At 43.4% G+C, this 24,628-nt stretch overlaps 1 protein-coding gene across 5 annotated transcripts in view; it reads left to right on the top strand.

The window, feature by feature from the left end:
* LOC134351082 (zinc finger MIZ domain-containing protein 1-like) overlaps positions 1-24,628 on the top strand; it is a 241,725-nt gene that overhangs the window by 125,001 nt on the left and 92,096 nt on the right. For 4 of the 5 annotated variants that reach the window (XM_063057131.1, XM_063057132.1, XM_063057133.1 and 1 more), the window contains 2 exons: positions 9,887-10,040; positions 20,804-20,921. In XM_063057131.1, the coding sequence (XP_062913201.1) occupies positions 9,887-10,040; positions 20,804-20,921 (272 nt within the window). Of the gene's footprint in view, positions 1-9,886; positions 10,041-20,803; positions 20,922-24,628 lie in introns of those variants that run through there. The other variant, XM_063057135.1, reaches the window with a different exon arrangement.

The raw sequence follows: 24,628 nt of genomic DNA, 5'->3' as shown, positions 1-24,628 counted from the left end.
GATGCTGCCTGACCCCCTGAGTTCCTCCAGCATTTTGTGTGAGTAGCTCAAAATAAAGATTTATTTCTCACTTGTACATCGTAATATCGAAACTCGCTGGTGCTGCGGATCCTGTCCCTCACCCCTGCTGAGCCCTGCAGAATGTGGAAGGACCTTGTAGTCTCTTTGAGGAGTTGAGTCGACACTGCGGTGGTTGCAGTTCCTTGTGTAGTGTTTGGATCCCATTAACCAAACTTGTGGTTGGAAGGTCAGCCTCAGCTTTGAACTCTCACACACACAAACACACTTTAAGCAACCAATTAATCTACCACCCAGCTTTGGGTTGTGGGGCCAGCAGGAGGGAGTCCACATGGTCACAGGTAGAACACATAAACTATATTCACCCTCCCCCACATCTTCTCTCCCCCTCCCCCACAGTTTCTCTTCCCCTCTCCCCCCACCCACATTTTCTCTCTCCCTCTCTCTCCCCCTCGCCATCTCCCTCCCCCCCCCAAAAGCCTGAAAGCACAAACCATCAGGTTTAAGAACAGCTTCTATCCTGCTTTTAAAAGGCTATTCAAAGGTTCCCTAGTACAATCCAGATTTAATGTAAAGGGACCCTTAGGAGGCAGTGATCATAATGTGATTGAATTCGTCCTGCGATTTGAGAGGACGAAGCATAAGTCGCATGTACCAGTATCGCGATGGAATAAAGGGATTTACAGAGGCACGAGAGGAACTTGCCCAGGTCGATGGCAGAACACAGGTGGCTGAAGTTTCTGGGAATAGTTCTCAAGGTGCAGGATAGATATGTCCCACAGAAGAAGTAATTCTCAAATGACAAGGCTAGGCAACCGTGGCTGATAAGGGAAGTTAAAGATTACATAAAAGCCAAGGAAAGGGCATGTAAGGTAGCAGCAGTGAGTGGGAAGTTGGATTTTTGGGAAGCTTTTAAAATCCAACAAAAGGCAACTAAGAAGCCATAAGAAGGGAAGAGATGAAATGTGAAAGCAAACTAGCTGATAATATGAGCAGGATACTAATTTTTTTGTTTCAGTTATATAGCAAGTAAAAGGGAGGTGAAAGTTGATATTGGACCACTAGAAAATTATGATGGTGAGGTAGTAAAATGGGGCTCTGTTACGTAACCGGCAACAATGAATATTAATCGAGACAGGTTTTCATGAAAACAACCAAACATTTATTAAACACATATAAACGATAAGGGGAAAAAAAACAAAGGAAAACTTTAACCGAAGGTTAAACAAGTACGCCGCCGTCATCAACTCCACTCGGCTCTGGTTCTTAAAGCGTTAAATGGAAAACAGTTCTTAAAGTGATACAGTCAGATATAGTTCTTAAAGTGATAACTTTGAAAGTCCAACAGTTTTACACATTCAATTGGGAGAGACTTCTCTGGAGAACGATTTCTTCACCGACGCACCTTTACTGCTGGTTCCGTCCACAGGATTCCCAATGCCGAAAATAAACAGTTCAAATCAACTGACCTTAAATTCCTTTAGAGAGAGAGAGCCTTTTTGCATGAACTCATTGTGCTGTTGCAAGAGTTATCTCAATGCAGGTTCTCTTCAACGAAGACTCAATAAGGTCGATCCTTTATTAAACTGCCAACCGATGCCGACTTCTCTCGATCCTTCACTTCGATGAATTCTTCACTCTCCCTTCAAAACTGTCGGAATTGAGTAAATTGGCACTTCCAGCCACAAATTTCCAGTCCAAATACAATATCTTGTAAGAGAATGCACCTTCTGTTTTAAAAATGAAACTGCGTCACAAAAACAAACACGCAACAGAAACGGAGGCACAACACATTCTACCTGGAAATCTACAAACTCAAAAAAAAACTGCGTCACCTGAGTCGACCCTTATATAGTCACTGGGCACATGTCATCACGTGACCTCACATCGGCGGGAAAATCATATCAGGTGACCTCCAAAAGAGCATTACATAATTCTCACAAAAAAAAACAGATCTCCTTGAGCATGTAACAGGCTCAAAGAAATGGCAGATGAACTTAATAAGTACTTTGCTTCAGTCTTCACTGTGGAAGACACTAGCTGTATGCCAGAGGTCCGTAAGTGTCAGGGAGCAGGAGTGCATGCCATTACTATTACAGTTGGCCCTCCTTATCCGCGAGAGATTGGGTTCCAGGACCCCTCGTGGATACCAAAAAACGCTCAAGTCCCTTATTCAATGCGGTGGACCTTAGGACCCAGTGGAAGCCCAGACCTTACTTAACCTGTCTCAGTGCGGTGGACATTAGGACCCGGCGGCGGAGCTCTGAATCCGCAGTGTTTCCGTCCACGAAAATAATCACAATCACGATTGAAAATAAAGTGGAAATAATAAAGCGATTGGAGAGAGGTGAAACGCCATCCGTCATTGGAAAAGCGTTAGGCTACAGTCGGTCAACGATTGGAACAATTTTAAAGGACAAAGTGAGAAAGGCCCTGCCCCAATGAAAGCTACAATTATTACTAAGCAACGCAGTGGTTTAGTTATTGGGTTTTTGATCCTTCACATCAACCCAGCACGGATGGAGAGCGCGCTTGGGTGCGATCTGTCACTGGATTGAACTCCGGAACTTCTGTTCCCGAGCCCAGCGCTGAAACATACGTTTCTTAAGTGTTTTATATGCATAGAAAGGTAAAATATATGCTATATTCTAAGACAAATGTTTGACTAACTGTCGCTAAATAATACCGGATGTACCTGTTCCGATTTACTTAGTGAGAGAACTTAGTTTTTTTCTCGATCCCGATCCACGATAACCTACGTACATCCTCCCGTATACTTTAGATCATAGAAACATAGAAACATAGAAAATAGGTGCAGGAGTAGGCCATTCGGCCCTTCGAGCCTGCACCGCCATTTATTATGATCATGGCTGATCATCCAACTCAGAACCCCGCCCCAGCCTTCCCTCCATACCCCCTGACCCCTGTAGCCACAAGGGCCATATCTAACTCCGATTACTTATAAGACCTAATACAATGTAAATGCTATGTAAAATAGTTGTTAAACTGCATTGTTTAGGGAATAATGACAAGAAAAAAAAGTCTATATGTGCTCGAACAACAAGTGCTGGAAGAGCACTTCCGGGTTTTCTCGATTCGCGGTTGGTTGAATTCGCGCATGCGGAACTCGTGGATAAGGAGGGCCAACTGTACAAAGGAAAAAGTGCTGGGCAGACAGAAGGTCTTAAGGTGGCTTAGTGTCCTGGACCAGATGGACTACATCTCAGAATCCTGAGACAGGTTGCTGAAAAGATAACATGCATTGGTCATGATCTTTCAAGAATCACTTAATACTGGCATGGTCCTGGACAGCTGGAAAATTGCAAATGCCAGTCCACACTCTAAGAAGGGAAAAAGACAAAACAGAGGTAATTATAGGTCAGTTAGCCTAATCTCAGTAGTTGAGGAAGTGTTGTTGGCCATTATTAACAATGAAGTTTCAGGATACTTGGAGACTAATGATAAAATAACTCAAGATCAACATGGTTTCTGTAAAGGGAAATCCTGCCATACAAATTTATTAAGAATCCTTCAAGGAAGTAACAAGTAGGATGGACAAAGGAGAGTCAGTGGATGTTATTTACTTAGATTTTCAGAAGGCATTTGATAAGGTGCCACACATAAGGCTGCTTAACAAGATAAAATCCTATCTAACCTAACCCTAACCCTTACAGAAATAAGGAAGGATTTTATTTAAGGAAAGATACTGGCATGGATAGAGGAATGGCTGACAGGCAGAAGGTAGCGAGTGGGAATAAAGGGAGCCATTTTTGGTTGGCTGCCAGTGACTAGTAGTGTTCCTCTGGTCAGTATTGGGACCACTACTTTTCACGTTGTTTATCAGTGATTTAGATAGTAGAATCAGTGGCTTTGTGGCAAAGTTTGCAGATGATATGAAGATAGGTGGAGGGGTAGGTAGTGCTGAGGAAGCAATGTGATTGCAGCAGGACTTAGATAAATTGGAAGAATGAGCAAAAAAGTGGCAGATGGAATAAAGTGTTGGGAAATGTATAATAATGCATTTTGGTAAAAGGTACAATAGTGCAGACTATTATCTAAATGGAGAGAAAATTCAAATATCAGAGATGCAAAGGGACTTGGGAATCCTTGTGCAGGATTCCCAGAGGGTTAATTCACAGGTTGAGTCTGTGATAAAGAAGGCAATGCAATGTTGGCATTTATTTCACGGGGAATAGAATATAAAAACAGGGAGATAATGCTGAGCCTTTATAAGACACAAGTCAGGCTGCACTTGGGAGTATTGTCAGCAGTTTTGGGCTCCATATCTTATTGGATGTTTTGTCATTGGAGAGAGTCCAGAGGAGGTTCACGAAGATGATTCTGAGAATGAAGGGGTTAATGTATGAGGAGCATTTGGCAGCTTTGGGCCTGTACTCATTGGAATTTAGAAGAATGCGGTGGGGGGCGGGATCTCATTGAAACCTACCGAATATTGAAAGGACTATATACGGTGGATGTGGAGAGGATGTTTCCTCTGGTGGGGGGTGTCCAGAACTAGTGAGCACAGCCTCAAAACTGAGGGGTGACCTTTTGGAACAGGAAGTAAGGAGGAATTTTTTTTTAGCCTTAAGTGTGCTCTGTGGAATACTCTGAAACAGATTGTGGAGGAGGCCAGGTCCGTGGGTATATCCAAAGCAGGAGTTGATAGATTCGTGATTGTTTGGGGCATCAAGGGATATTGTGAGGGCAGGTGTATGGGGTTGAATGGGATCCGGGATCAGCCATGATGAAATGGAGCAGACTCAATGGGCTGAATGGCCTAATTCTGCTCTTGTGTCTTATGTCTAATCGGACCTTCAAAATGTTTCTCATTATAAATTTGTACCTTATTATTGTCTGTCTGCCTGCACTACACTCTCTCTGTGATTGTAACTGATCTCTATTTTTAATATTTTCATTTGTGCTACTACACTGATCAGGTAGATTGTGCACCAAGAGATCCAAACAGTGAGGTAGTGTTCAGGGGTTCATGGACCATTCAGAAATCTGATGGTGAAGGGGAACCATTTCCTAAAAGGTAGAGCGTGGGTCTTCAGCTCCTGTACCTCCTCTGAGATGGCAGTAAAGAGAAGAGGCCGTGTTCTGAATGGTATAGTCATAGTCATAGTCATACTTTATTGATCCCGGGGGAAATTGGTTTTCGTTACAGTTGCACCATAAATAATAAATAGTAATAGAACCACAAATAGTTAAATAGTAATATGTAAATTATGCCAGTAAATTATGAAATAAGTCCAGAACCAGCCTATTGGCTCAGGGTGTCTGACCCTCCAAGGGAGGAGTTGTAAAGTTTGATGGCCACAGGCAGGAATGACTTCCTATGACGCTCTGTGTTGCATCTTGGTGGAATGAGTCTCTGGCTGAATGTACTCCTGTGCCCACCCAGTACATTATGTAGTGGATGGGAGGCATTGACCAAGATGGCATGCAACTTGGACAGCATCCTCTTTTCAGACACCACCGTGAGAGAGACGAGTTCCATCCCCACAACATCACTGGCCTTACGAATGAGTTTGTTGATTCTGTTGGTGTCTGCTACCCTCAGCCTGCTGCCCCAGCACACAACAGCAAACATGGTAGCACTGGCCACCACAGACTCATAGAACATCCTCAGCATCGTCCGACAGATGTTAAAGGACCTCAGTCTCCTCAGGAAATAGTCCTCAGGACTCCTCAGTGTGTGGGTTCTTCCAGATGAATGCCGCCACCTTGAGGAATTGCCTTTCGGAGATGTCCTCAGTGGTAGGGTGGCTAGTTCTCATAATGGAGCTGGCTGAGTTTGCAACCCATAGCAGCTTTTTTTCTCTCCTGTGCATACCAGACAGTGATGCAACCTGTCAGGTCACTCTCTACAGCACATCTGTAGGAATTGGCTCGAGTCTTTGGTGACATACTGAATCTCCTCCAATTCCTAATCAAGTGTAGCCGCTGTCTTGCCTTCTTCGTAACTGCATTGATATGTTGAGCCCAGGATAGATCTTAAGAAATATTGAAAGCCAGGAACTTAAAGGTGTTTACCCTTTCCACTGTGGGCCCCTCAGTGAGGCTTAGTGTGCATTCTCCCAACTGTCCCTTCCTGAAGTTTCATTGAGCAGGCGCGAGATTGGTGCTACCTCTGCGTGATCTGCCTGCTTTGTATGGGTTCAGGCTCAGAACCGTTCAAAGGATAATTGTCACAGGCATGTTGTAATGCCCTATTCTGTTTAACTGGAGATTTCATACCTCAGTGCTCAGTCCTTTGCCTCGTATGACTGAAGTGTATCTGAACTTCTGGGCTGCATGTACCGGAACTAGCACATCAAGGGAACAGGATGTTCTTCTGTGTGCGTACTTTGTTTTTACAGTAATGACTAATATTTAATGTGAGCATAAAGCTGGTCAAAACTAAATGCTCTAGTTTTTGGATTGCCTGCTTGGATGAAAAAGAATATGTTGTATAATCTATAAATATAATGTACACTCAATGGCCAGTTTGTTAGGTACAGGAGTGGAACCCGGTGTGGTCTTCAGCTGCTGTAGCCCATCCACTTCAAGGTTTGATGTGTCGTGTGTTCAGAGATGCTCTCCTGCACACCACTGTTGTAATGCATGGTTATTTGAGTTACTGTTGCCTTCCTGTCAGCTTGAACCAGTCTGGCTGTTCTCCTCTGACCTCCCTCATTAACAAGGTGTTTTCGCCTGCAGAAAGTTTTTCATTTTTCACACCGTTCGCTGTAAACTCTTATGTTTGTTCACTTCAAAACATTAAACCATTCGAAGGAAGAAATGGGAGTCCTGGAATGCAGGTCTAACTTTGTGTTTACTTTAAGCGAGGTGCGCGCATATCACATGGTAGCGTGATAACGTATGCAATTCACATATTTATACATATAACCTGTAATTAATTATTTAAATGAGAACACAAACTATATATATATGATTACTCAAACGTTACTTAAATATTAAAAAATTAAAAACACAATTCTCTAGACTGTTGTACATGGAAGTCCCAGGAGATTAGCATTCTGAGATACTCAAATCACCCCATCTGGCACCAACAGTCATTCCACGGTCAAAGTCACTTAGATCACATTTCTCACCCATTCTGCTGTTTAGTCTGAACAGCAACTGAACCTCCTGACCATGTCTGCATGCTTTTATGCATTGAGTTGCTGCCACATGATTGGCTGATTAGATATTTGCATTAATGAGCAGGTGTACAGGTGTAGCCAATAAAGTGACCTCTGGGTGTAAATCAAGCTTTCACAAAAACTGCAGTATTTGGAGCCTTGGAAATGGACATTTGTTTCCTTGTTTCTTGGCGGTGTTTCTTTTTTCAAGTGTTTAATTAAGTGAAGAATGAGTGACTCGGATGGGTGACCCGTGCACCCCTTCTGCCCTGTGTTCTGGGCAGCATATCATGTTCTGCTCTGACAGAGTTAGTACGTGGGATGACTGTACAGTGACCTGAATGTATGTGGGATAACAGGATGTGATGGAGGAGGAGGAGGAGGACATGAAACCTGTCTTTAGCAATGGCTAAGTTGATGCGGCCCAGAGGAAGCTGCAATTACTTCAGGGAACTCAGTCCATGGTGTCAGCCTGACCCCATCTGGTTCTGATTGGTATGTAAGCTTTCCAGCTTTCCTTTCCTATTTTCTGGAGAATTCCTTGAATCCAAAATTTTTAGTCCAGCTAAAATTTCTATTCTACCCTCCCTACAACTAGAGGTGATGGTCTTAAGCATGAAAGGTGAAATATTTAAGGTGAGCCTCGGGAAATTGCGGGTGGAACGATCTGCTGGCAGATGTGGTAGATGCACGTTCAGTTGCAGCAATTAAGAGATGTTTGGATAAGCGCATGGATCGGTGGGCTATGGGGGACAGTCGTCCTGGTGTGGGTCAATGGGACCTGGCAGAGAAGCGTTTCATCTCGGACTGGATGGGCCAAAGGGCCTGTTTCTGTGCTGTACTGTGCTATGACTTGATGTGACAGGCGTGATAGCCTAGCGCTTAGCCTAATTGGGGTTCAATTTGTGCTACTGTTCGTATGTCCTTTCACCCCACCCGTGACTGTGTGGGTTTCCACAAGGTGCTCCGATTTCCTCCCACAGTCCAAAAATACTTGCGGGTTAGTTAGATGTGGGCAAGCTATGTTGCTGCTGAGAAGCATGGTGACGTGTCCCCTGCTGGAAAATGTCCCTTCTATCATTATCTGCCCTTGATCTGGGATCAGTAAATATTAACTGATCACTTATTAGGCGGCAGAGGGGAAGAAAGTTTTAATAAAATGTTGAGTCCCTGTCTTCAAGCTCCTGTATCTCCGCCCTGATGGTAACAATGAGAAGAGAGCATGTTCTGGGTAGTGGGGATCCTTAATGATGCATGCTGCCGCCTTGAGATGCCACCTTTTGAAGGTGTTCTCGATGCTGGGGAGGCAAGTGCCCATGATGGGGATGGCTGAGTTTATAACCCAATGCAGCCTTTTCCGATCCTATCCATTGGCCCCTTCCATACCAGACGGTAACCCACCAGGAGGCATGCTCTCAGAGGGTGGTGCATCTGTAGAAATTTTTAGAGACTTTGAAGATGCCGAGGCCTTTCCTCCTTGACCCAATGTTTTTTCTTTAGCTATTGCTGGTACCTTCTTGTATAATGCAGTAAAGCAGGATCTTTCTGTACCTGTTATATATACAGTGCAGTAAATTGGTTCAGATTTGATCTAGTCACAGTGGTTACAGTACTGCAGACCGTGGGATCACTCAGGCAGAATCAATAATGACGTGCAGAAGTGTTGCATTTTGCAAAGGTAATGTAACCTGGGGCTGGATGTGTTCAGTAAATTGCAGGGCCCTGGGGGTGTTGTAGATTCAGATACATTGAAGAATGCAGCACATTAACAACCAACGTGACCTTGGGATGTGCTGGCTGCAGCCTGCAAATGTCACCATGCAGTCTAGTGCCAACACAGCATGCCCAAGACGCTCGACAGAATAACACAGAACACAACAAAGCAGAAGGGCCTCGCCCCAAAATGCCAGTTGCTTATTCACCTCTATAGATGCTGCCTGATCTGCTGAGTACCTCCAGCATTTTGTGTGTGTTGCTCTGGATTTCCAGCATCTGCAGAATTTTTCATGTTTATAATATGCAGAATCCCTTGTGTTTGTATATGCTGTCTTGTGTATTTAATATTTCATTTACATTTGATTAATCTTGTGTATCTTGTGTGTGTGTGTATGTGTGTGTATATATATTGATTAAGCTTTATTTAAATAATTAATTATGGATTATATGTAGAAATACATGAATTGCGAATGCCATTCACTACCACATGATATGTTCGTGCTTTGCTTAAAGTAAGCACAAAGTTAGACCCAGATTCCCGGATCCCTTGTCTTCCTTTGAATTAGTTTAATGTTTTCAAGTTACAAAACATAACGCTGTTAGCAGCAGTGTACGCCAGCGTGGTGTGTAACCCGATGCTCCCTCACCATAATCCTCACTTTAGCCTTGCTATCAAGCCAGGAGATCAATCCTGGTTTACTGCTGAGTGCAGAACATACTGGGAACCACAGTATGGATAAGGATGAGAGAAGTTACCCAATGCATTCATGGGACAAGACTACTCAGAGACGGCCAAATAGCCTCTTTCTATGATATTTGTGACTCCTTTGTTCTGATCCTCATGACAAGTGTCCACGTTTACACACAAAAACAATTACCAAGTGTTGCTGAGCTTAGAGTGTTGAAGTATCTTTTGAGTACCCGCGTCTCATTTCCGATTTATTCGAGTGTTGTACATAAGGAGGGTTTGGTTTTGTGTTCCATCCAGTGTTTACTGACTTTGTCCTTTGTCTCTCACCCAGCACTACTTACCTCGTGGTGTGAGGATTTGGGTCGACTCCTCCTCCTGAAGCATCAGAAGAGCCTTCCAACCCATTCCACTGCTAAATTCCCCTCACAGCCCCCCATGAACTCGATGAATCCCATGAAGCCATCCCTTCCACCCACTCCTCACAGGTAAGTTAGTTTGCGGATGATATGAACATTGGCGGAGCTGTAGATGGCGAGGGAGATTAATCCAGGCAAGTGTGGTTTAGTGCATTTTGGGAGGCCATTCGTTGGCAAAGGATACAGTAAAGGATCAGGACCGGCATACAGAGGGATCTTGTGGTCCATAGCTCACTAAAAGTGACTACACAGATGGATAGAGTGGTCAAGAAGAAATGAGGCGTGCTTGTCTTCATTAGTCAGGACACTAAGTAGAAATCTTAGGAAGCTAAGATGCCCCTGCTTGAAGCTCTGGAATGGCCACATTTGGAGTATTGCAGAGACACTTGGTGCTGGAAATCAGGCTGGCCCACTAAGTTCCTCCAGCTTTTTGTGTGTGTTGTTCTGGAGTATTGTGTGCAGTTCCGGTTACCATACTTCTCTGCAAGATGTGGAGGCTTTGGAGGAGGTCATGGAAAGGTTCACATGGAGAGTATTATTTATAAGGAGAGGTTAAAAAAACTTTGGTACTTTTCTCTGAATGTTGTTGGCTGAGGGGTGACTGGTACCACAATCCATGGGCTACATGTGAGAAAGGGAATATTCAAAAGAGATTTGCAAGATTTTTTTTTAGCGCAGAATGAAAGGAGTTAATTTTTTTGAATTTAGAGATCCAGCACGGTAACAGGCCCTCCCAGTCCAACAAACCCACACAGCCCAATTACACCCATGTGACCAATTAACCTGCTAACCCTTTGAAATGTGGGAGGAAACTGGAGCACCTGGAGGAAACCCACACAGTCACGGGGGGAATGTACAAACTCCTTACGGACAGACAATTGTTGCTGGTGCTGTAATAGCATTATACTAACCACTGTTGCTGTGCTGCCTGAGTTTAGGACGCCCTGTGGGTAGTTGGTCGAAACAGATGCGATAGTGAGGTTTAAGAAACATTTCGATAGACAGGGAATGAAGAGAATTGGACCTTGTGTAGGCAGCGTTGTCAGCAGACACACGGTAGACTGAATAGCCTGTTCTTGTGTTATACTGCTCTGTTTTTTTAGTGTTAAGTATGTGTTGCCATGTAATGAACTAAATCCCTGGTACGGCTTGAGTAAACACCATCACTACTTTGAACTACGCTATAATTGGGGTACTTGCATGTTAAGGTATTCAGGAATTGAAATTAAGTTTAGAGTTTTGGACAGGGGAAATATGGTCCATCTAATTCCAAGTTCAAGCAATTGCACCTGGCTGGTATTTCAACATCTCTAATGTCACTGTATTGGAATTGGTTTATTATTGTCGCATGTACTGAGAAACAGTGAAAAGCTTTTCTTGCATACTGTTCCCACAGGTCATATCAGTACACAGTGCATTGAGGTTGAACAAGGTAAAACAGTAACAGAATGCAAAAATCTACCGAAAAAATGCAGAGCAGGTAAAGAATGAAGTGCCAGATTATAACAAGATAGCTTGAGAGGCCAGGAGCAGCAGAACCTTGAAGGGGGGTCTTGGCCTGAAATATCGACTGTTTATTCATCTCCTTAGATGCTGCTTGACCTGCTGAGTTCCCCCAGCATTTTGTGTGAGCTGCTTTGGATTTCCAGCATCTCCAGACTTTCTTGTATTTGCCTTTTGTATGTTTTTCTTTTAATCTTTAAGGTATCTCTGGGTAAAACTTGACAAGTTGCTATACAATGGGCTGAATACTAATGTGATCACATGTGATTTTGGACTTTCTAAATCAACTTCAGCCTTGTTCGTTGGTGAAAGAGTAGAATATTAGTAGGGTTTGCCTGGAAGTTATATTCTGGTCTTTCTTTGTGCACGGTGATAACACCAAATCTTGGTCACCAAAACAAGTTAAATTAAGATATTATACTCTCAAGAGATTCTGCAGATGCTGGAAGTCTAGAGCAACACACACAAAATGCAAGAGGAACTCAGTAGGTCAGGTAGGAAAGGAATAAAAGGTCGATGTTTTGGGGTAGGTCTCTGTTCCTTTTACGTAGATGCTGCCTCACCTGCTGAGTTCCTCCAGCATTTGGTGTGTTGAGAGAATTTTTCCTTGAGGGAATCACAGGTTTTTGTGGTTTCTCCACTTTGAAGCGAGCAATCATGACCAACACATTTACATGTGGTGATTGGAGAAAGACCTTACGGATACCATACACCTCTATGTTAAAGCTCTGTAAAACCCTGGTTAGACCACACTTAGACAGTTGTGTCCACTTCTGGTCTCCTTATAGAAAAGATGTCGAAGCTGCAGAGAGGATACAGAGGAGATTTACCAGGATGCTGGTTGGATTAGAGAACAAGTTTCATGAGGAAAAGTTGAGCAAACTTGGGCTTCTCTCTTTGGAGCGAAGGAAGATAAAAGGCTACTGATAGAGGTGATAAGAGGTGTAAATCAAATGGACAGAGATTTTTTCCCATGGTGGAAATGGCTGAAATCAGTGTGCATAACTTTAAGGTATTTGGTGGAAAATATGGGGGGGGTGGGTTGGTGTTTTACACCCAGAGTGGTGTGTGTGTGGCTGTAGAAGCAGATACATGAGGTGCATTTAAGAAACTTGTAGATGGGCACATGGATGATAGAAAAATGGGAAGCTTTCTTGGAGGCAATGGTTTGATTGATCTTTGAATAGGTTATTAGGTTGTTACAAAATTGTGGTATCGGGGCCAGCTGGTGGTGTAGTGGCATCAGCACTTGACGTAAAGGCAGATGGTCCTGAGTTCAAACCCAGCTGGGTCCCAACCCGGGCGGCAGCAGTATCTGTGCGGAAGAAAGGCCTGGCAATCTACTTCTGTATGTTGCCATGAAAACCATATGGACCCTATGGTTTGTGAGGTCACGAAGAGTCAGACTCAACTTAACGACCGAACAACAACAAATGGTTCTCTACTGTTCCTTGGAAGTTACATGACAGGAGTATTGCTCTAGGTGATTACGGCGTGGTGTATCAGGCTTCTCGTGGAACCATACTGTCCCTCCATCAACCCTGTAGAGCAGACCAACCACCAGCATCCTTGCAATTGATTTTTTGGGACACAGAGATTCTGCAGATGCCTGAGATATTGAGCAACACACAAACAAAGTGTTAGAGAAGCTCAGCAGGTCATTGTCCAGTTAGTTCCTCCAGTGTTGTTTGTGTGTGTGTGTGTGTGTGTGTTGCTCATTTTTATGGGACGTGTGGATTATTGCCTTTCTGTTTCTTCCTTGAATTGATTTGAATTAAATTTACACATCCATCCCACAATGTGTAGGAGTAAAAATCTTTGCCTTATGACTCTGTCGCAATGTACCTACTTGTGAATTTATTAGTTAATAGGTTGTACAAAGAAGCTGTCCCTTAGACTGTTGGTCCTGATTTTAACGCTGTGGTACTATTTGCCAGGAGGAAGCAGCTGTAACAGTTTATGGTCGGGGTGACTGATGTCCCCGATGATCTTCCAGGCCTTCTTTATGCACCTGTTGCTGTAAATGTCCTCAGTGGAGGGAAGTTCACATCCACAGATGTGCTGGGCTATCCGTACCCGCCTCTGCAGTGCCCAGTGATCAAGGTTGGTACAGTTCCCGTACCAGGTAGTCATACAGCCAGTCAGGATGCTCTCAGTGGTGCCCCTGTAGAAGGTCTTGAGTATTTGGGTGCTCACGGTGAACTTCAGTCGCCTGATGTGGAAGAGACGCTGTTTGATGCTTGAGCAGAGGATGTGGAGTTTCCTTCTTGAACTATTGTGTGCTGGGGCAGCAGGCTGAGGGTGGCAGACACCAACAGAATCAAAAAACTGATTCGTAAGGCCAGTGATGTTGTGGGGATGGAACCGGACTCTCTCACGGTGGTGTCTGAAAAGAGGATGCTGTCCAAGTTGCATGCCATCTTGGTCAATGTCTCCCATCCACAGGTACTGGGTGGGCACAGGAGTATGTTCAGCCAGAGACTCATCCCACCGAGATGCAGTACTGAGCATCATAGGAAGTCATTCCTACCTGTGGCCATCAAACTTTACAACTCTTCCCTTGGAGGGTCAGATACCCTGAGCCAATAGGCTGGTCCTGGACTTATTTCATAATTTACTGGCATAATTTAAATATTACTATTTAACTATTTATGGTTCTATTACTATTTATTATTTATGGAGCAACTGTAACGAAAACCAATTTCCCTCGGGATTAATAAAGTATGACTATGATTATTATGGTTCTGGTGAAGATGCTTCCACAGTGCTGCTGAGGATGGAATTCCAGGATTTAGAAGCATTGAACCAATGGATATTACATTCCCAAATTGGAGAAGGATGCTGGTTAGAGGGGACTTTCAAGAACGGTCTTTTCATGAGCATTCTGTCCTTGCCCTCATTTGTAGTTGAAGTCATGTGAGTTTGGGAGCTGTTGAGTGACTGTAGTTCAATTTTTAAATTTCTTTTATGGAGATACAGTGTGGATAGGCTCTTCCTGTCCTTCGAGCCATGCCACTCAGCAATCCCTTGAATTTAATCCTAGCCTAACCATGGGGTAATTTACTGTGCCCAATTAACCTACCAACCGGTACGTCTTTGGACTGTGGGAGGAATCCTGAGTACCCGAAGGAAACCAACATGGACACGGGGAAAATGTACAAACTCCTTATGGCAGTGTTGGGAATTGAACCCAGGTCGTCTGTACTGTAATGCATTGTGCTACCCTGGATGGTACCAACTATAGTCATTGTGCAGTCGAATGAATGTTTGCGGTGGTGAATGTTGTTCCAGTAGAATGAGCTATTTTGTCCCAGACACTTAAAAGCTGTTAGTGACATGCTCTTCTTGACAAGTGGAGAGTTTTCTAGCAAGCTTCTGACTAGCATTGTTTGTGGAGGAAAAGCTTTGTTACAGATGGGGCCTATGGTGAGCCATTCACTGCAGGTCCCACCTAGAGAGTGCGATACTGGATCTATCACAGAATGAGACAGGGCAGTTGGCAGAATTGTGTGTAGGGGAACAGTTTGGATCTAGTGATTATAATTCTAGTAGTTTCAAGATTATGATGGTGAAGGATAGGACTAGTCCTGGGTTTGAGATTCCAAACTAGAGAAAGACTACTTTTGACAACATCAGGAAAGATCTGGCAAGTTCTCCCCAGCGTTGAGCACATCCACAAGGAGCGCTGCCACAAGAAAGTAGCATCCATCATCAAGGACCCAAACATCCAGACAATGCTGTCTTCTCGCAACTACCATTGGCAGGAGGTACAGGAGCCTTAGGTCCCGCTCCACCAGGTTCAAGAACAGTTATTACCCTTCAACCATCAGGCTCCTGAATCAGCGTGAATAACTTCACTCACCGCAGCTTCAAACTGACTACCACCCACAGACTTACTGTCAAGGACTTGACAATCTACATTCTCAATATTACTTATTTTTTATTTGCACAATTTTTAAAAGCAAAAGAAAATCTGCAGATGCTGGAAATCCAAGCAACACATACAAAATGCTGGAGGAACTCAGCAGGCCAGGCAACATCTAGGGAAAAGAAATAAGCAGTTAACATTTTAAAGCACCTACGCTCTGCCCACCAGAAAAAGAGGGTTCTCCCAGTGGTGCCCCATTTTAATTCCACTTCCCATTCCCATTCCCATTTTGTCTATCCATTGTCGTGATGAGACCACACTTAGGTTGGAGGCACAACACCATGAATTCTGTTTGGGTAGCCTCCAACCTGATGGCATGAACATTGATTTCTTGAGCTTCTGGTACTGCCCTCCTTCACCATTTCCCAACCCCTTCTCCCTCTCTCACCTTATCTCCTTACCTGCCCACCGCCTCTCTCTGGCGCTGCTCTCCCCACCCCCCTTTTCTTTCTTTCATGGCCTTCTGTCTCTTTCATCAATTTACTTCCCAGCTCTTTACCTCATCCCTCCCCCTTCTGGTTTCTCTCTTTCCCCTGCCCCCACCTTTTAAATCTACTGCTCAGCATTTTTTCTCCAGTCCTGGGGAAGGGTTTCGGCCCGAAACGTCGACTGTACTCTATTCCTTGATGCTGCCTGGCCTGCTAAGTTCCTCCAGTATTTTGTGTGTGTTGCACAATTTTTCATTCTTTTGTACATTGGTTGTTTGTCAGTCGTTGCTTGTGTATAGCTTTTCATAAATTCTATCATATTTCTTTATTTTCTGGTGAATGCCTGCAAGAAAATGAATCTCAAGCTAGTACGTGGTGACATATACGAACTTTGTTAATAAAATTACTTTGACTTTGAAAGTGCATGCTCTCTGGATGCAAGGGTCCCTTTTACACAGAGTGGTGAAGCATAATTCACACTGTGAGTACGATTAGCTCCCTTGGATCAGCAGCACGGTGTGTCTCTTCTGCCTCACAATTATCTGACTTCGCTCTCATTACCCATCATCCGTGAAGACCAGGAAGGAATATTTCTTATTGAAATATCCCACTGCCTGAACTGCTAATACATTCGCTCTGCAGAGGAGGTACTTCCTGCAGCAGTGGGTAAAATTCCATCTTTCCCCAGAACATACTGGTGCAATTCTGCACTGCCATCAGAGAGAGCATCCACACATCAGCCATTACTGTCTTCCTCTCCCAGTATACAAAAACTACCATAACCTGTCAGGTCAGCTGAAGAGGTCATTGGCCGCAGTCTACCAACACCACGGGGCTTGTAAGTGTTGCGGATAAATAAGTGGGCAGAAAAGTATCATTGCAGACACCACCCACCCTGCTAACTACCTTTTCTAAAAGCTGCCTCTGGGAAGCACTACAGGGTTGTTAAAACAAAAACTTCACAACATCTTAAAAGTTTCGTTCCCCAGACAGTTAATCTGGTCAACCATTCTACTTAGACCCCCACACCCCCCTCTATTACTGTGGTCACAGTACTGAACTGTGAACACTTTAAACCATTTTCTGTAACGCTGTTCATATTGTAAATACGCGCTGGTAGTTATGCACACTTAATTCCATATCCATACTTTAACCTTGAACTTTTAGATCTAATTCTTTGTAATAATAATATTTTCGATTGCATGTCACACCAACGTGCATAGCAAATTCCTAATACATGTAAATGTATATGATGAATAAAGTTGATCCTTGAACCGTCGAGATATCTGAGAAAACACAGCCAGCAATCATGGCCATAATCTTAAACAGAACTGCTTGAGGATTTCTGGTACATATTCCCATAATTCTACGCTGCCAAGAAGTTATATTTATTAACTTTAAGTATATTGTTCACCAGGCAGGATGTAGAGCCGGATAGTGGGGCAGGAGGTGTGTATTGAATTGAATTGACTTTATTCCTTGCATCCTTCACATACATTAGTAAAAATCTTTACGTTACGTCTCCATCTAAATGTGCAATGTGTCAGAGGGATTGGGGAGGGCGCAGAGTGGGGGAGAAGCAGTGATGTATTGATTCAACCAAACTTTATATTAATGAAGTATCTCATTGAATCAAGCTACAATTTTTATTATTTTACTTTGTCCAAGTTTGACATTTTGAAAACTATTTGGTAATTTTAAATTTTTGCTGTAATTGTCTGTCTTTTAATGTGCCTGTGTTTTGTTGGAAACCATCTATCATGAAGTTAAATCCAGATAATGCCTGTCTTAATGTATCAATGAATAAAGTTGATCCTTGAACCGTCGAGATATCTAAGAAAACACAGCCAGCAATCATGGCCATAATCTTAAACAGAACTGCTTGAGGATTTCTGGTACATATTCCCATAATTCTACGCTGCCAAGAAGTTATATTTATTAACTTTAAGTATATTGTTCAGCAATATACTTTCCAGCAGAATCTCAAGATATCATTTTGATTATGCAGAGATTACCTTTTTTAAGCTGGTTAGAGTGAGGTTCAACTAATTTAACTAATATTCCAATGGATGGTTTCACCTTTTTCTAGTATAATATGACAGATCTTCACCATTTGATGCTTAGTAAAGTTGATCAAAACCCAAGACCAGTTGAAGCCTGAATTCAAGGTAATTTCCAAGGACAGGACCCGAGTTTTGAGACAGGGTGCACAGTGTACTCTGCTCTCCATCTCACCTGGTGTAATTTGATACACAGGGATGCAGAGAAAATACATTCAGTGGCTAATTAGGTACAAGCGAACACATCGGTATGGTCTTCTGCTGCTAGGCCCATTCACTTCAAGGTTCGTCATGCTGTGCTTTCAGAGATGCTGTTCTACACACCACTGTTGTAATGTGTGGTTATTTGAATGACTGCCAGCATGAACCAGTCTGGCCATTCTCCTCTGACCTCTCTCATTAACAAGGTGTTTTCTCCAACAGAACTGCTGCTCATTGGGTGTTTTTATTTTTCACAGCATTCTTTGTAAACTCAAGAGACTGTTCTGTGACCAGCAGTTTCTTAGGTACACAAGCCACCCCATCTAGCACCAACAATCATTCCACAGTTAAAGTCACTTAGATCACATTTCTTCCCCATTCTGATATTTAGTCTGAACAACAACTGAGCCTCTTGGCCATGTCTGCATGCTTTTATGCAGTGAATTGCTGCCATGTGATTGGCTGATTAGATATTTGGATCGGTGAGGCGGTGTACCTAATAAAGTGACCAGCGAGTATACAAAGTGAGTGTGTAAAAACCATAGAAGCAGAAAAATAATTGAGTGGAGGAGAACAAAGGAAAGGGTTACAGATTGCAGATGACAGATGAACACATGTACACAGTGTTGACTTGGGCAGCATCATTGGGTGGGGAGGGTGAAGAATTAGTGATGTGTGTTAGGTTAAAACCCTGCATCAGGACTAGACACAATGGACTGCAGTGGCTGGGATCTGGAGTATTGTGGACAATTCCTTTCTCCCTCCCTCTCTCCCCCCACCCCCCAAACAGATGCTGCTCGACCTGCTGAGTTCTTCCAGCTGATTGCTTACAGCTCCACGTTCCAGCATCCGCAGTCTTTCATGTCTCTGCAGGGTTCTCTTACCTTTCAGAATCTCATACCCGTGCAGAGTTACCCTGCCGTCCAGCTACAATTTTGATTCGATGAACAGATATTACCGTGTTGATTTATTTATGTGGTAGGGGAATTTGATGTGCCAGCTATTTCCAATTAGGAGAGGAGATTTGTGTTTACCTACTGAGAACAAGGTTTGTGTTGCTGGAACCATTTCTGTTGATTTCCCTTAACGGCAAGTGAGGGAGGAGACAATTACTTACTTGGCTCACTCCGGATTTTACTGCCTCACCTACTATATGCTTCTTGTTTCCTTCATTTCAAGTACATGTTGTTACCTGGTTAGTGTAGTTGTGTAAATGAAGTCGCCGGAGAAAAGCACTGGTAGACGTGAAGCAGCCTCTTTATTCGACAAATCAAGATACAGCAGGCATCGTACGGAGACGCTTTCAGTAGAAAGGTCTGGGTGGCCCATTGTGGAGCTCAATGTTCTATGTACTAGGCATCAAAGATCAATTCCATATTTACAATGCATCCACAATGATTTCTTTGAAACTATACACAAACTTCACACCTCCCGATTCACAGCCACAGACATTCAATGAATTTTAATCAGCATTGTCTGATCTTGGATTCAAGGCATTTAGCAACCTATTGTTCAGAGCTGCATTCTAAATTAAATCTACTTTTTATATTCAGATTTGAAGATTGGTGGCTGAAGTCATTTGCTAAATGTAAATGTGCTAAACCCAGAAAACACTCAAAAACAGTTCAACACGAAGTGACAGAACCCATAGCTCAGTAGTAGATCTCCACAGGTTATTCGATTAAAGAGTACTGCTGAATACTGGCACGATGAGGCTATTCTCAGGTTGGAGGAGCAATACTTCATGTTCAGTCTGGGTAGCCTCCAACCTGATGGCACAAAGGTTCAAGGGGGATGTGAGGGGTAAGTTTTTTTTTACTCAGACAGTGGTGGATGCCTGGAATGTGCTGCCTGGTGTGGTGGTAGAGGCAAATACATTAGAGGCTTTTAAGAGCCATTTGGATAGGTACATGAAGATGGAGAGATACAGACAAGGTGTAGGTAGGATGGATTAGTAGTTGGTGCTTCTGGTTTTTATCTGGTTTGGCACAACATTGTGGGCTGAGTGGCCTATCCCTGTGCTGTACTGTAATATGTTCGGGTTATTTTTTTCTAGTTCCCCCTTCTCTCTTCCTCCATTCGCCATTCTGGCTCCCTACTTAACCTCTTCTCTTCTCCTCAGCTGCTCATCACCTCGCCCTGCTGCCCCTCCTCCATCCCTCTTTCCTGTGGTCCACTCTCCTCTCCAGTCAGGTTCCTCCTTCTTCAGCCCTTTGCCCTTTCCACCTATCGCCTCCCAGCTTCTCACTTTATCCCCCTTCCCCCCCACTCTCCCCACCCACCACCTCTCCCAACTGGCTTCACTTACCACCTTCCATCTTCCTCTCCTCCCTCCACCCTCGCCCTCCTACTTATTCTAGCTCTTTTTTCCCCCTCCTTTCTGGTCTTGATGAAGGTTCTTGGCCCCCAACATCCCCCACCATAGATGATGCTCACCTGCTGGATTCTTCCAGCATTTTGTGGTGTGTGTTACTCCGGATAATAGATGCTGATTATTACGTTAAAGTGGTTTGGGGATTTTTTTTTCATTGTGCAATGGACAGAGATGAGCATGACTAAAAGTGAACGGTGAAGGTTGCATTTTCATAATCCTCCGAGTGCTAAATGTAAGCACGTTGTTTTTTTTTTCTGTCTCTTTTAATTGCAACACAAGAGAGCCAACGTTTGCTGCCACACTGACAGCTGCTGTCTTCTTTTCCCTTCCTTCCTCAGTGATGGGTCATTCACATACAGTGATTCTGTTTCTTGGCAACAGAACACCAATCAGCCTCCAGGTTCGCTCTCTGTGGTAACTACAGTGTGGGGAGTCAATAATCCATCTCAGAGTCAGGTAAAATTCATTCCATTTCTAGGGTTGCCTCGATATTTGAACTCTATTCGGCTCCTGCTGCCTGTGCGATAATTCCAGCGCATGACGCCACAGGCGCCCAGGGTTGTGTCCACGGCGTGGGAGGAAGTGAGCGCGAAGTTATTTTAGCCGCTCCACTAAATGTGGTTGCAGTTTTACACCTTTTGCCTCTTTTTGTTTGCTCTCTCCACTGAGAAGACTGGTCTGTGCAGTTGGGAACATGAGGCTGCACTAGTCTGACCTCCTGGTTTCTCCTCTGGAGGCTGCATCATAGAACATAGAATATTACAGTACAGTACCAGCCCTTTAGCTCACGATGTTGTGCCAGCCTTTTAGCCTACGCCAAGATCAGTCTAACCCCTTCCCTCTCAGATAGCCCTCCATTTTTCTTTCATCCAACGAAAGCATCAGCCTCTACCATCACGCCTAGCAGGGCATGGTACACTTCCACAATTCCATGTAATAAAACTACCCCTGCCGTCCTCCCCTATACTTAAAATTATGCCCCCTTGTATTAGCCATTTCCGCTCTGGGAAAAAGTCTCTGGCTGTCCACTCAATCTGTGCCTCTTATCGTCAACTCACATCCTGCTTTGCTCCATAAAGAAAAGCCCTTTCTTGCACAACCTGTCGTTATAATCCGGGCAGCATCCTGGTAAATCTCCTCTGCACCTTCTCTATAGCTTCCACATCCTTCCTGTAATAAGAATGTGGAAGCTTTAGAGGAGACTTGTCAGGACTTCAATAGAAATAGGATTAGACCTCAAAGGACTCACAGGTACTGATTCTGTTCTTCCTTCTGCACAGAACAGACCTAAGACCATCAAGCATAGGAACAAAATTAGGCCATTCAGCCCATTGAGTCTGCACCCTCACTCGATCATGTCTGATTTACTATCCCTCTCAACCCCATTCTCCTGCCTACTTTCCGTAACCTTCGACACCCTGACTAATTATTAACATCTCAGATTTCACTTTAAATATAAACACCACACTTATCAACATGCTTATTATGTGATTGACCAGGGTTATTTTAGCAAGGATTTAAAAGATCAATTTCACTACTGAATGGATTAAAAAGCAAAACCACAAAGGCAATAATCTCTAGATTACTACGAACAGCCTGCAATTTGGCATAGGATCAAACAAGTTGGAGCGTTTGGAGAACGGTGTGGGAGATGGGGTTTTAGTTAAACTAGCACCATTTATGAGGGAAGAGAATCACTGCGTTGAGGGGGGTTTAACCCATAAGACGTAGGAGTAGAATTAGGCCATTTGTTTCATTCCATCATGGCTGATTTATTATTCCCCTCAACCCCATTCTCCTGCCTTTTCCCCGTAACCTTTGACACCATGACTAATTGAGAGCCTCTCAGTCTCCACTTTAAATATACTCAATGACTTGGCCTCCACAGCTGGCTGTGGCAATGAATTCCACAGATTTACCGCCCTCTGGCCAAAGAAATTTCTCTTCATCTCCATTCTAAATGACGTCCTTTTAGTCTGAAGCTGTGCCCTCTGGTGCTAAACTCCACCCCCCCCCCCCCCCAGTTGTTGTTCTAAACCCAGTGAGTACAGACCCAGAGCTATCAATTGTTCCTCATATGTTCGGCCTTTTATTTGTGGGATCATTCTCATGATCCTTCTCTGGACCCACTCCAATGCGGCACATCTTAGATGAGGGGACCAAACTGGCTTACAATACTTCAAATACGATCTGACCAATGCCTTGTAAACCTCGGCATTACACCCTTGTTTTTATATTCTAAAAGGTTCAAAGTAGTCCTCTTGAAGTGCATGCTAACATTGCATTTGCCTTCCTTATCCATGACTCAGCCCTCAAGTTAATCTTTAGGGAATCCTGTTCTGAATTTCACTGAGTTTCATCCTAATACTTCTGTGACCCATGGCTAGTGAATTGAAGAACCAGGTCTGTAGAGAGAGACTAAATACCAGAGGGGGGTAAAATTTGGGTGAAAGAAAATTTAGTATGGACAAGGTAGCAGAGATGTGAGGAATGATGAGCAGAATATGATAGAAAGAGAGGGGTGTCTGGTGATAACAGTATATGGAGTCAAACCAGGTATGAACAAAAAGAAGTAAAAAAAAATAATGGTTGTGAATGAATGAACAAAATATTAGTGTCAGGAATTGATGGTCAATGGAATAGTGACAACTGGATATGATTCAATAATCATGTGCTTGATTATTGGAGGCAGAGATCGAGTGAATAGTCAGAGATTTTTCCAAGGGCAAAATGACCTGTTGGAGGAAAGTATAAACGGGCTGTCAGAGGTATTTTTAGGTAGTGATAGAGGCAGATACATTAGGGATGTTTAAGAAACTCTTGAATAGGGACAGTGGATGACAGAAAAATGGAATACTATGTGGGATGGAAGGGTTAGATTGATCCTAGGTGGATGGCACCGTAGTAACTTAGTGGTTAGCATAACGATATTACAGCACCAGCAACCCAGGTTCAATTCCTGCCGCTGTCTGTAAGGAGTTTGTACGTTCTCCCTGTTACCATGTGGGTTTCCTCCGGGTGCTCTGGTTTCCTACCACAGTCCAAAGACGTACTGGTTAGTAGGTTAGTTCGTCATATGAGTGTAATTGGGCGGTGCCAGCTCGTTCGGTCAGAAGAGCCTGTTACTTTGCTGGATCTCTAAATAAATAAATAAACAAACAAACAAGCAAGCAGACAGAATAACTCACACAAAATTCTGGAGGAACTCAGCAGGTCAGGCAGCATCTATAGAATTGAATAAACAGTGGACGTTTTGGGCCGAGACCCCTCGTCAGGACTGCAGTTGGTACTCGACCAAACCAATGCCGCTGTTAGAGACCATGTATGGTGAGTTATCCTGCTTGACACACCTTCTAATCTAATAATAATAATAATAATAATAATAATAATAATGTTCAAGGTTGAAGGAAGTATTCGATCCTCTATTAAACAACTAGCATATCTCGAAGTGATAAAACTAATGACACTAAAACCAGTGATATTAAAGGTGCTTAAGCGGTCAACAAAAAGTTATCACACCCAGTGATCTCTAGCTCTAACTGCCGCAGGCAAAGCATGAATACGTAACTAAGCTCTTCGCTTTTACCAGGCCCCAACCCACATGACTAACTATCATAATAAACATGCAACACAGAATACAATGTGGGTGGAAAACAGATGCACGGCTCCTACAAGGACAAAGAAGAAAGAGATGGATAGATGAATGAATTGTAGTTAAAAGGGTTGGCAGAACACCGTGAGCCGAAGGGCCTGTACTGTGCAGCAGCATCCTATGTTCTGTGTTCTCATAATTGTACAGTGATGGGGTTGTAAAGTGTCCATACAGTGTATTTTCTTGATGCTTTGCAGCAGTAGATAGAATGAAAAAGGAGCTGGGGTAACTCTGTTAATGAAAGTTAACATTGGACCAACAGTGGGAAATGATCTTGTCTCCGGAAGTTCGACAGTAGTTTATTTTAGGATGGAGATAAGAAGAAACGGAGGAAATAGATCATTAGTAAATGAGTAAAGGGTGGATAAGGAAATAAAGACATTAAGTACGACGTATCTGTCATTACAATAGATGATGCAGAACTTTTCTAAACAATGGGAAATTCAGCAGAATGGGAAAAGAAAAACAAAACAATCATTTGTATTAGAGGAAGTGAATTCAGCAGTTCTCT

Source organism: Mobula hypostoma, chromosome 8 (assembly GCF_963921235.1).
Source record: "Mobula hypostoma chromosome 8, sMobHyp1.1, whole genome shotgun sequence".
Taxonomy (NCBI): domain Eukaryota; kingdom Metazoa; phylum Chordata; class Chondrichthyes; order Myliobatiformes; family Myliobatidae; genus Mobula; species Mobula hypostoma.
The sequence above is the reverse complement of the archived record's forward strand: the minus strand, read 5'-3'. Positions and strand labels throughout refer to the sequence as shown.